This window comes from Homarus americanus, unplaced genomic scaffold (genome assembly GCF_018991925.1).
Source record: "Homarus americanus isolate GMGI-L3 unplaced genomic scaffold, GMGI_Hamer_2.0 scaffold45698, whole genome shotgun sequence".
NCBI lineage: Eukaryota > Metazoa > Arthropoda > Malacostraca > Decapoda > Nephropidae > Homarus > Homarus americanus.
Window position 1 is genome coordinate 16,222,554 of NW_024735554.1, and position 13,738 is coordinate 16,236,291.

The following is a 13,738-nucleotide window of genomic DNA, read 5'->3' on the forward strand; positions in this document are numbered from 1 at the left end:
TCATCTTCATACAATACTTAGATTACTTAACAATCACCATTAACATGGATATTCAAAGACTTCTCTAAACTTTTACATATTTTTGCTGGGGTCAGCATTTTACATCCCATTCTCTAAATCTGCACTCTCTTACATAATTCTATGTCTCATAATAGCATATATTTTGGAACAATAAAAGATTCAGTTTTGACATTAAATTAAGTAAAATCAATTCAATTTTTCTACTCTAACTCCATCTTAAATAGAGGGATACCTATAACTGATATTGTAAAGTAAATATTTCCTGACATTCAAAGAAAAATGGGTAGGTTCTACTTTACACTTTTTAGAACATGTCAATAATGTGATTGCTTTATCCTCGTAAGTGACATGTAATGTAACCATAACTAAATCTCGTAACAAGAATATTAAGTACTGTACAGTATAGTCTGGTTTTACGCGGTTAATTAAACCCCTGAAGGTCCGCGTATAAAGCGAAACCCGTAAAAAAAAAAATAACAGAACCTATGGGATTAATTGAAATAGAGACTGGGCAGACCACCAGACTACCCTTTTTTTCGCCATCGCCGACACAATACGTACATTGTAGTAAAAATAACTTCTTAATTTTATGATGGTTTGCACTCAAAATTAATATACAGTATAAGAGAAATATCAATAATAGTAGGTTTTTTAACACGTTAGTAGAAGAGATGGCTGGGCACATGGGGATGAGGGGTTGGTTCTGAGGCAGAGGGCAGATTATTGGCCCTCACCTGTATCTCTATCCACCACAGAGGCTAGCAGGGCCTCCTCGTCAAACCCCTCGAAGTCCACAACCTCACTATCACTGACTTGGGCTGGCTGTGGTGGTTGGCGGGTGAAGAACTCAGTGATGTTTTGTTGACGGCTAGCATTGATGTGGTCATGATACAGCTTAACATAGGGCTCCTGGCATTTCAACAGATGGTTATTCGACACTTACTAGCGATGATTGACTGGGTCTTTTGCAAGGATGAGCTTCATTCTCTACGCTAACTCGATGATTTCCTTCACATCACCATGTGTTAGTTTCTGCTCTTGTTCTTCTGTAACACCTGGCTGCTCACTGACGTCATCATCTTCCAACATCTCGTCCGCAGTCACCTCAGGTTGCCTGATTACCTCCAGGATGTCCTCGTTGGTGGTGTCGGAGAAGCCTGCAGCTCTAACACTTAGTGCAGCCTCTCATGCATTCTCCAATGCCACAGCAACAGACTGAGCCTCGCCAGCCACCGCTTGCCTCTGCCTCCCACCTGGGATACCCTTCAACATATGCTGCCACGCGTGCCGAATCATTGCCACAGATAGCTGCCCCCTTGCCTCCACCAAGAAATCAATAGTCTTCTTCACGTTAAACAGCTTCCAGAACTGCTTGACCCGAACGTCATGGTCCGCCAAATCTTGTTCATGTTCCTCGTCCTTGCTCTCGCTATCGGTGCCACTCTCTAGGTTCTGCAGTTCATCCTTGGTGTTGGTGTTAGCGGGAACGAAGATCACTTTTACGTTTGGGTGACGATCCAGCAATTGGGGTGAGTGTCCTGGTGCGTTGTCGAGGAGCAACAAAATGTTGAATGGCACATTATTTTCCACGCAGAATTTCTTGATATTGGGAAAGAGACAGTTGTCAAACCAGGAGAGGGACAGACCAGAGAACATCCACGCCTTCCCTGAGGTTAGCCAGTAGACATTTAACTTGCTCATGTCTATATTCTTGTAGGCATGCAGCTTGCGGGCTTTGTGGATCACAGACAACTTCAGCTTAGCGGTGCCAGAGGCATTGGTGGTGAACAGTATGGTGATGCGCTCCTGAATTTTGTGTCCCCGACACTTGCTAACAGACTTGACTACAAAGGTCTTGGATGGCAACTTCTTCCAGTACAACCCTGATTCATCCATATTGAACACTTGGTCGTCGGTGTACTGTCCTTCCTCCTTAATTTCCCGTAAAAATGGGGGAAAATTCATGGCGGCAGCCTGGTCGGCACTTGCTCCTTCTCCGACTATCTCAATATTTGTGATCTTGTTGCGTCGTTTGAAATGTTGCAGCCACCCAGCGGAAGCACTGAAGGGCTTGGTCTCTGCAACCCCCATTTTTCTTGCTACTGCTGCATAGAGTTCCCAGGCGTAGTCCTGCAGTGCCCGAGTGTCGACCGCCATGTTCCTTCTCGACTGACGAATATGTAGCTTACCGACAAACTCTTACTCTTCAGCAGCACCTTATTGTGGCAATATTTCACCAGCGAGGCACCTACAGACTTGGTAATGTTCATGTGTTCATTGATTTTGCCGGCATCCTTCTTGGTAGTGTGGATCGTCGATTCATTCACTCCATATTGTCTGGCCAGATCCACCTGTCTCGAGCCATTTTCTAACTCCTTGACGATCTTGTACTTTACCTCATAGCTTAAGACGCGTCGCACCTTCTTGGGCTTGGGCCAGGTAGTTCAGGGCTTCTCGGGGGTGGTGGGGGTCCAGCGGAAGCCATTGTGTAGAAAGAAAAAACAAAACCGGTTCCTGGGCACGAGTGAATATACGCGGGGACAGTGAGACTGGCGCGGCGGTGGTGGAGAGCGTGGGTGGCAGGGGTGGCAAGGATAACTAGACCAATCACAGTGCCCGGTGGAGGGGGTGCGTGGGTGGTAAGGATACGTGGCCCAATCACAGTCCACGATGTCAGCGATGACGTCAGCTCCCAGCACATTGCCCTGCTGCTCGCCGCGTATATGATGGCATTTACCGTGTAAATAATAATTATCGCTTCTGGGCAGGTGCCGCGTAAATAATAATTATCGCTTCTGGGTAGGTGCAGCGTAAATGGCCGTCCGCGTATAAAATATCCACGTAAACCTAGACTATACTGTACTATAATATGTTGATTGATAACTATTTCTTTTGAATGGCTTCATTACTAAATTATGCAATACTGAACAAAAAAAATTATTTTTGTCGAGTAAGTCAAATAATAATTTTGCTACAGGATCCAAAATGGAGTTACATGGCTAAGCTTGCGACAGATGAGGAACGGTATCAACACACCCGCAAGCTGTGGAAAAGTATTGTCGTGCCAGACCCCAATGTAAATAATACTTACAGTGGTTACTCGAGGCGGTGGGGAATTCAAAGAAATTACTCAGAAGGTAAGGTAATGTGCATAGTTCAACATTATGAATTTGTTTTATATGTGGGATATAATTATACACCTGGAGTTGCAGTTAGAGTAGAACTTTTAATTTTATCTTAATTCTCTTTCCATCCTGTACACATTGTTCATGCATATACCTATTATGGAATAGGATGACCAGTGCAGAATGTATATATCTTCATGTGTGCAGTGGCTCATATATAATCCCCTTCCAATCCAAGAGTGTTTGGATTTCCACTAATTAACTCATTACAGTTTAAATATATAAGGACAGTACCAATCTTTGGTGTAAAAAAGTATAATGACAACCTCTTGAGTAGGTATGGTATAGTACATAGGGTGTATATATATATATATATATATATATATATATATATATATATATATATATATATATATATATATATATATATATATATATATATATATATATATATATATATATATATATATATATATATACATATATATACACAATCAACACCTCAACCCGCAAGGATTCGAACCCATGGCCCACGAGCACATGACTGTGACCGGGGTACGCTAACCGCTGGACCACCAGGATACTAAAAGCAGTCCTAGACTCTGTTATATTTCACACAAAGCCTGTTCAAGGAGCTTATGGTGTTCCCCGGTCACAGTCATGTGCTCGTAGGCCGTGGGTTCGAATCCTGGCGGTGGTAAACAATTTGCCTTCGGCACTCGTGTTTCAGGCACGGCGAGCCTCAGTTTATAGGACGTAGAGCGTTTTTACTGAAGGTTTTGTTGTTCCATTACCCTCAAAAACGTGGGTTGAACTATAAACGAGGAATATCATAAATTAACGATTTCTTGGTCAAAAAATCAGGGTCGACCTATAAACGAGGGGCGTTATAGACGAGTAAATATATATATTTCATGTAGATCCACAATGAAAATGTGGATAAGATAAATCTTGATAAAATCACTCGGGGGGGGGGTGGAAAAGGGAAACAACGGAGCACCTCTGAAGATGTCTTGAATAAAGACGAAAGCTAAGGTACTCCGTTGTTTCCATTTTCCCGTGTGATTTTATCAAGATATATATATATATATATATATATATATATATATATATATATATATATATATATATATATATATATATATATATATATATATATATATATATATATATATATATATATATATATATAAATGTATATATATATATATATATATATATATATATATATATATATATATATATATATATATATATATATATATATATATATGTATTTACACACACAGTAGTACCCCGATTTACACGGTCAATTTAACCCAACCACGGAAAGTGAAAACCGCGTAAAGTGAACAACAGAACATATGGCATTAATTCCAATAGAGTCTGGCCCGACCCCCAAACTCCACTTTTTCCGACACAATACCTATGTTGTAGTAAAAATAACATTTAAATTTTATGATGGTATGCTCACACAATTAATATTTAAGAGAAATACAGTCGCCAAGTTAATGTCCATTCAAATAATGGACTCAAATCCCCCACCCCCCTCTTCCCAGCTCACTAGCTCCTACCTCTCTGAGAAATGATTGGGTGAAAACACTAGATTTTAACGTTTAGTAATGAATAATACCTCAGACTAAAGTTAGGATAATATAATTGACATTTCTGGATTCCTTGCAGGTCAGGGAATATTTTGAATGTAAACTTCATATATTTTGCACAAAAGATAAAATATTTGCTTTGTGTAAACCAAATTATTACATTAGATCTAAAATTTGTATGTCTAATGCAAAATCCATGATGTTTATATTCAAAATGATCATCATATTGTAAGAATTCCAGCAATGTAAATTATATTCTGGTCGAGTAATTTGTATGAATTTTATGAGCTAAAACAAATATCTTCAGTAATAAAAAAAAAAAAATATTCTTCACGACACTATCTGTCAATCAAAGTACCCCACCTTGCCTCCCCCCCTCTTCACACTCACGCCAGCTGGGTCGGTCGGTCCCAACCCTCCCCCCCACCCCCCACCTTCCCTCCCTACCAGAGAAATGTTTGGGTGAAAAACTAGATTTTAACTTTTAGTAATAAATAATACCTCAGACTAAAGTTAGGATAATATAATTGACATTTCTGGATTCCTTGCAGGTCAGGGAATATTTTGAATGTAAACTTCATATATTTTGCACAAAAGATAACATATTTGCTTTGTGTAAACCAAATTATTACATTAGATCTAAAATTTGTATGTCTAATGCAAAATCTATGATGTTTATATTCAAAATGATCATCAAATTGTAAGAATTCCAGCAATGTAAATTATATTCTGGCCCGGTAATTTGTATGAATTTTATGAGCTAAAACAAATATCTTCAATAAATAAACAAAATATACTTACCGAAATACTATCTGTCAATCAAAATACCCCACCTCCCCCCCTCTTCCCACCTGCTCCCTGGGTCCCTCCCTCCCTCCCTACCCCTCACCCCCACCTTCCCTCCCTACCAGAGAAATGATTGGGTTATAACAGTATATTTACATTTTTAGTAATAAATAATACCTCAGACTAAAGTTAGGATAATATAATTGACATTGCTGGATTCCTTGCAAGACCAGGAATATTTTGAATATACACTTCATATATTTTGCACAAAAGATAACATATTTGCTCTGAGTAAACAAAATACTTGCATTAGATCTAAAATTTGTATGTAATGCAAAATCTATGATGCTTATATTCAAAATGATCATCAAATTGTAAGAATTCCAGCAATGTAAATTATATTCTGGCCGGATAATTTGTATGAATTTTATGAGCTAAATAAAAAAATTATGCTTCACCCGCGTATATGAGTAGATGCACCGCGTAAAGTGGGAATTCCGGTTCTGGCAGGGTACCGCGTAAATGTAGAAACGCGTAAAGTGAAACCGCGTAAAGCGAGGGTTCACTGTACTTAGAATTGTTGTTTAGCAGATTCCCCCTTATAACATATTAACAGTTAAATAACTCTTGGGCCATGCTACCAACTTTCCTCACCTAGCAATTCTACTACAATAAATTCTTCCTGTATCTTTGCTTTTATTGACATTGTTCATTCCCTTTGCTTGTAATGTGTTAGCTAGAATTCCTCAAACACGGAAATCGTTCCCAAACCCGGATTTTTCCAGATAATTCCGGCTTTGGGAACTATTTTCTGAGGGGCACATTTTCCGGAAAATTCTGAGAAAATTTTCCCGATACCCAGAAAATTCCGGAGATGGGGGAGCTTTTTATTCAGGGTTAGAGAGTTGAAAATCAGGCACATTTTCTGGAAATTCCAAGAAAATTTTTCTGGTACTCGGAAAATTCCAGAGATGGGGGATAATTTTTCCGGGTTCAAGAGATTATGTAATGGGCAATTTCTGGAACTTATGAGAAGAATTTTCCGTTACCTGGAAAATTCCAGGCATAAGGGATTTTGTTCTGACTTTGAGAAAGTTGTCTCGTTACTCAGAAATCTCTCATTCCCAGAAGTGCTCTGCACCAATTGTTCCGGCTAACAGAGATACAGTACTGTATCACTTTATTCACATGGAGGGGATGTCCTCCCCTTTGTGGAGGAAGCCGGTCTTCTACACAAGCTTTAAGTTTTATATATTAATATTTAAAGTTTTTAAATGAAAGTTTTATATTATTTGTTACTTATATTTTTAGCCTTGCATTACAATGTTTATTTTAGTCTTTTAAGCCTTTATTTTAATTTGGTGACATATGACCTAAGCTGTTCTCCCCCATTGCTTGTATCCACACTGTTCTCTCTCAGGCTGTGCAGATTATATGGACCATTTAATTGTCCTGTGCAAGCGACTTTTGAACTTTATTTGCCTAAATTTCTTTTATACTTGCCCTGATGAATTTTTGGAGGAAATTTGTTAGCCTTGATTTTTGTATGGGAAAAGCTAATTAAATATTAAACATCCAAATTTATTGTGTGTATCAACTCACTGATTACTTGTGTCTGTCATAATGGTGTCAGTGGCGGTAACCTTTGTCATGTGAGGTCATAACTCCTGTCATCTCATGTCTACACCTCTCGGCTTGGTGGCTCCTTTGAAATGTTGACAAGTTGAAACCTACTGTCTGGTTGGCAGCTTAATGTAGAGATAAATTACCTGACACCTGACATAGTTCCTTACTCCCTGGTTAAACTTTTGCATTGAGGTGGGGTCATGCAACACCTGATAAATTCTATTCTTGTCTATGCATAGTACTGTATTTTCCTTCCTGTCAAAATATTTCCTTGTCTGCCAGGCACATGGACATAAAAAATCACTTGCCTGGCCCTTAGTCCAGGCACTGCTAATCTGCACAGCCTGTTCTCTTTCTTTGCTTGTATTTACAATTAAATGCTCAAATACATTCTTTATAGTTATGTTTAAACTATTCCCTTCATCAACATAGACACCTCAAGTACCACAAGGGTCAAAGTATCCAAGAAGCGAAAGCATGAACTGGAGGAAGACAACCCAGAACAGCCACCTAAGAAACGAGCACGTGGCATTTTAGACATTCGCTTTAGTGTCCAACGTTTCAATGAGAGTATGAGCCTGGTAACTCTGAGCTACATGGAGGAACAGAATCTGCAACATCGCAGTAGTTTTCAGTCCTTGAAGTTGGAGAAGACATACAACGAGAAGATCCACCAGCTTATCATGGCTCGTGTAGAGGTTTGTCCACAAACATCGTAAATTCCTGAAAATTTTGGGGGATATGTTCTTGATATGTGAATATATAAATAAATGATCAATATAACTTACAGGAAAATATTGGTTAGGTTCTGGGCTGGGCAGTTGATCCCTTGTGAATGGGAGGAGGAGGATCTCTGTGCTAAATACAATTTTCTGGGTTAGCCAAATGAATAATTAAAAGTGGTTTTCCCATTAGCGAAAGGGTTAAGGAAAACTAGTCAATATTAAAGCCTTATTATGACAGACCTGGATTAACTCTGCATTTCAAAACTTCCATGCCAGAAGAGGCAACATACATCAGTCTTATCTCTGAGCTCGGAACTTAGTGAATGAGAACAGTCCGTGCTGATCAGTGCTTACCGCATATCTCGGCCTATAAGACGGAATTTGAACCATAAAAAAAATAAGCCCAAAGTTAGGGGGTCGTCTTAAGCGCCAGATATAAAATTCTTACCTCTTAAATATTGCGGTTTAGCGTGTCAAGAGTGGTGATTTTAACATCGTAAACCACTCACAAGGTCCTACCACTAATTATTTTATACTGAAACTTACGTTTGGGAAGCTGGATTAAAATGAAGATTACCGGTATATTAAAATAATAAAAATGTATTATAAACCTGTCTAACATACCGTAAAAGAACAATATACCCCGGTAATAAACACAGCTGCTATCATCACCCCCCCCCCCATTTGCCAGTGACAAGAAAGCGAAAGTGACCTTGACTGTGACCACCTGTGGCTATTTTTTGCCGTCCTTGTGTTCGGAGGTGGTCAGTAATGCATATCTGTATATTTACTGATCATAATACTTATCTCCTATAAATAATTCATTTAAAATTTATTTTTTTACAAAGAATATTTAGTAAATGACTGCGTTAATTCTTGAAACTACCAACAGTGGTAAATTTAGGATATACAGTAAATGATGAACAGAAGTCACGTCATGGATTCGGAGTTTGGTCCTTAATGATCACCATAAATGTCTGGTCAACTTACCTACCAGGTATAATGGTAGCCTCCCTTTTTCGCAAAACAAGTATATAAATTAAAGAAAATACTTGCAGTGTGTTTAATATTTTAAAGTATATTATAAATAAATAAATAAACAAATAAATCGACAAATCTATTTCAAGTAAATGGAAATATTTTACTCACACCAACATTAGTTCCAGTTAAATAACTGACGCTTAAGTGAGTCACTAGTGTACACCAGCTGGTAAAATTTGATGACAATACTTTAAGTGAATTGGCCTTATTTTAAATAACCAACCATAAATAAATGCAAAAAGGAAAAAAGATCAAAGGTGAGAAACATTATATTGTATGTATGTTGTGTTGTCAAAGGAAGAGAAACAATTCAAACTCTGCAATTGTGTGTAAATGAGGCAGAAAGATAGATCAGCAACCTAAGACTTGGTCACAATTTTCGTGATGCCATATGGAAGTTGGATCTACCATTAGACAATACTGTACATTATGCTTCCAATATCTTCCCAGGTGGTAGATATCTCCCTGTTTGGTAGCTGCCTAAAATTTTTAGTAATATTACTTTGATACAACATGATAAATTAGACAAACAATGAAAATAAACAAACAAAAGTTATTTACCAAGACCTCTCTGAGAACAGAGATGGAGGGGAGATAAGATGGCTATTTGTAGCCCGTCTTTGTGTAGGAAGTCGACCACACTATAAATAATTCATTTAAAATTTATAATTTTTACATAGAATATTCAGTACATGACTGCGATTCTAAAATATTGTGAATATATATATATATATATATATATATATATATATATATATATATATATATATATATATATATATATATATATATATATATATATATATATATATATATATATATATATATATATATACTTCATTTTTAGTCCATATAACACGCGGACTTTGAACATATAATCAACGACCTCACCAGCAAGGAATCGAACCCTCGACCTACTGGGTGTGACTAGGGAACGCTTACCGGCTAGGCCACAAGGACACTAAAAGCAGTTCTAGACTCTGTTATATTTCACACAAAGCCTGTTCAACGAGCTGATGGCGCCGTGCCTAGCCGGTAAGCGTTCCCTAGTCACACCCAGTAGGTCGAGGGTTCAATTCCTTGCTGGTGAGGTCGTTGATTATATATATATATGTATATATGCAAGTAAATCACTGTAGGTGCGCGTGATCTAGGTGGTTATCAGCATATATATATATATATATATATATATATATATATATATATATATATATATATATATATATATATATATATATATATATATATATATATATATATATATATATATATATATACACACACAGTTAACCCTCACTTTACGCGGTCCCACATTCCGCGTTTCCACGTTTACGCGGTGCCTTGCCAGAACCTAATGTGCTCACATTACGCGGTACGTGAACCCCATTATGCAGAGAGTGTCCGGCGCGACGCTATTTTTAGATTCGCCCCACCCACCACCCGCCCGCCTGCCTGCATGTGCTCCTTGCCTCTCCCTCCTCCTCCCTCCGCTTGGGCAAGCCGCGCGGTAAGGTTGCGCAGTGTGTGTCTTTTTTGCGTTATCACTGACATCATATGACGTATCCGACTGTGATTGGCCATGCATCCCTACCCCCCTCTGCTGCTAGCTGTAATTGGCTTAAAGTATTATGACGTGTCCACCTGGGGGAGGGGGGGAGGGAGGGAGGGAGGAAAGACGACGCTTGACCTAGCCGCGGCAGTTTCATCCCTCCACGCCAGACCGTGTAAACGTGTATCCATTGTTCTGTAAAATGGCTTCCGCCGGACCACCGCCCCCAGAGAGAAACCTTTCCTTACCTGGACCCAGCGGCACTAAGCCAAAGAAGACACGACGTTCCTTAAGCTACGAGGTGAAGTACAAGATCATCCAAGAGTTGGAGAAAGGAACAAAGCAGGTTGATTTGGCGCGCCAGCATGGTGTGAATGAATCTACGATTCGAACAATAAAGAAGGATGCAGCCAAGATAAAGGAGCACATGAAGATCACAAAGTCTACAGGTGCTTCTATGATCAAGTATTTTCACAACCAGGTGCTTCTCAAGACAGAAAAATTACTTGTGAGGTACTTGGTGCGTCAGGCGCGACGGAACATGGCGGTCGACACGCGCTCTGTTAAGGAGTACGCACGTGAACTGTACATTGCAGTGGCACGAAAGATGGGAATTACAGAGCCCAAACCCTTTAATGCTTCCTCTGGGTGGTTACAGAGGTTTAAGATCCGGAACAAGATCACCAATATAAACATTGGTGGTGAAGAAGCGAGTGCTGACCGTGCTGCGGCTAGGGAATTTCCTCCGTTTTTACGTGAGATTATGGAGGAAGGACAGTACAGTGACGACCAGGTGTTTAACATGGACGAATCTGGTTTTTTCTGGAAAAAGCTACCTTCCAAGTCCTTCGTTGTAAAGAATGCCAGCAAGATTCAGGGCCGGAAGATGCAGAAGGAACGCATCACCGTCCTGTTTACCACCAATGCCTCCGGTACCAGTAAGCTCAAGTTATCGGTGATCCACACAGCACGCAAGCCGCACGCCTACAAAACCATGGACATGACCAAGCTAAATGTCCACTGGCTGACCGCACGTAAGGCGTGGATGTTCTCTACACTGTCCCTCTCCTGGTTTGATGACTGTTTTGTTCCCGATGTAAAGAAATTCTGTGAGCGACAGAATGTGCCATTCAAGATTTTGTTGCTGCTGGACAACGCACCAGGACACTCGCCCCTACTGTTAGATCGTCACCCCAACGTAAAAGTGGTCTTCCTTCCTCCCAACACTACGTCTATATTACAGCCCATGGACCAAGAGTTAATCTGTAATGTAAAAGCTGCATTCTCAACAAAAAAATTCAAACTCCTGAACGACTACACCAACACCAGGGAAGAGTTGCGTAACCTGAGTGACACCACCACCGATAGCAAGAGCGAAGAAGATGAGGATCAACAGTTGGCACAGCAAAAAATACTGTTCAAACAATTCTGGAGAGTATTTAACATCAAGAAAGCTGTGGACTTCTTGGTGGAGTCATGGGATCAGCTGTCTATTGCTACAATTCGTCACGCATGGAGACATGTGTTGCATGGAATACCAGGTGAGAGGAGGAGTCAATCTGTGACTGGTGAGGTACAGAATGTTGCAGTAGCAGTGGACCTTGCCAGAGAAGCTGCGCAGACTGTTACAGTTCCAGGCTTCTCCGAGACCACCAACGACGACATCCTGGAGGTGATAATGGAACCTGATGTGACTAACGAGGAGATGGTAGCTGATGATGATGACGACGTCAGTGAAGAGGCAGGTGGTGCGTCATCCCAAGAAGAACAACACTTATCCCATAGTAATGTTAGGGGTGCCATCGAGTGTATCGAGAAAGCCAAGCTCCTCCTTTCCGACGACCCTGACGCAAACAGGTATGAAATCTTCACTACCCAGCTGTTGCAGACTATGGAGCCCTACATCAAGGTGTATCACGACAACATCAACACCAGCCGTCAGCAAAGCATAACAGATTTCTTCGCCCGCAACCCACCACAGCCAGCCCAAGCCAGTGATAGTGACAGTGAAGATGACTTTGAGGGATTTGTCAGGGAAGCCCTGACAACTGTAAGTGACAGTGATGGTGATGCACCTAGTAATGGTGATTCACCTGAGGGCCAGTAACCTGCCCTCTGCCTCGGAACCAGCCTCCATCCCCGTACGCCGACCCATCTCTTCTACTAACGTAAGTGTTTCACCTAACTTTTAGTTTTCCTAACCTAACTTTTATTTTTCCTATGTTAACCTTTATTTTTCCTAACCTAACCTCTTCTATATTACTTGTTTTTTCATACCATCATAAAGTTAAGATAAAATTTTTACTACAACATAGTTGTGTGTCGTCAAAAAGTGGAGTTTGGGGGTCGGCCCGGACTCTATTTCAATTAATCCCAAATGTTATGTTATTCACTTTACGCGTTCCTCACTTTCCGCGGGACCCTGCGGGTTACATTAACCGCATAATGTGAGGGTTGACTGTATATATATATATATATATATATATATATATATATATATATATATATATATATATATATATATATATATATATATATATATATATATATATATATATATATATATATACACACAGTAGTACCCCAATTTACGCAGTCAATTGAACCCACAGGTACCGCGTAAAGTGAAATCCGCGTAAATGGAACAACAGAACATATGGGATTAATTCCAATAGAGACTGGCCCGACCCCCATACTCCACTTTTTGAGACACAATACCTACGTTGTAGTAAAAATTACATCTTAATTTTATGATGGTATGCACTCACAATTAATAATTAAGAGAAATATCAATAATATTAGTTTTTTTAACACTTACATTAGTAGAAAAGATGGCTGGGCACACGGGGATGGGGGGTTGGTTCCAAGACAGAGGGCAGATTATTGGCCCTCACCTGTATCACTTGTATCAATTGTATCACTATCCACCACAGAGGCTTGCAGGGCCTCTTTGTCAAACCCCTCAAAGTCCATATAAGTCCATATCCTCACTATCACTATCACTGACTGGGCGACCTTGTGCGCATCCTGCCCGCGCCGCTTCCCGCGTATATGAGTAGATGCACCGCGGAAAGTGAAAGTTTGGTTCTGGGGAGGCACCGCGTAGATGAGAAATCGCTGAAAGTGAAACCGCATAAAGCGGGGTAATACTGTGTGTGTGTGTGTGTGTGTGTGTGTGTGTGTGTGTGTGCGTGTGTGCGCAAGTGCGCGGCGGCGGGCAAGGCAGTGCTAGTAGTATATGCTATAACGAATCTAATTGGT

General features: G+C 39.9%; 1 protein-coding gene across 1 annotated transcript in view; it reads left to right on the forward strand.

Annotated features, from left to right (window-relative positions):
* The first annotated feature begins 1,136 nt into the window (after positions 1–1,136).
* The window catches only part of LOC121871557, a 34,085-nt gene continuing 21,483 nt past the window's right edge, over positions 1,137–13,738 (forward strand). Inside the window, exons 1-2 of the mRNA XM_042374001.1 lie at positions 1,137–3,158; positions 7,595–7,860. Coding sequence (XP_042229935.1) covers positions 2,918–3,158; positions 7,595–7,860 — 507 coding nt within the window. The 5' untranslated portion in view covers positions 1,137–2,917. The remainder of the gene's footprint in view (positions 3,159–7,594; positions 7,861–13,738) is intronic.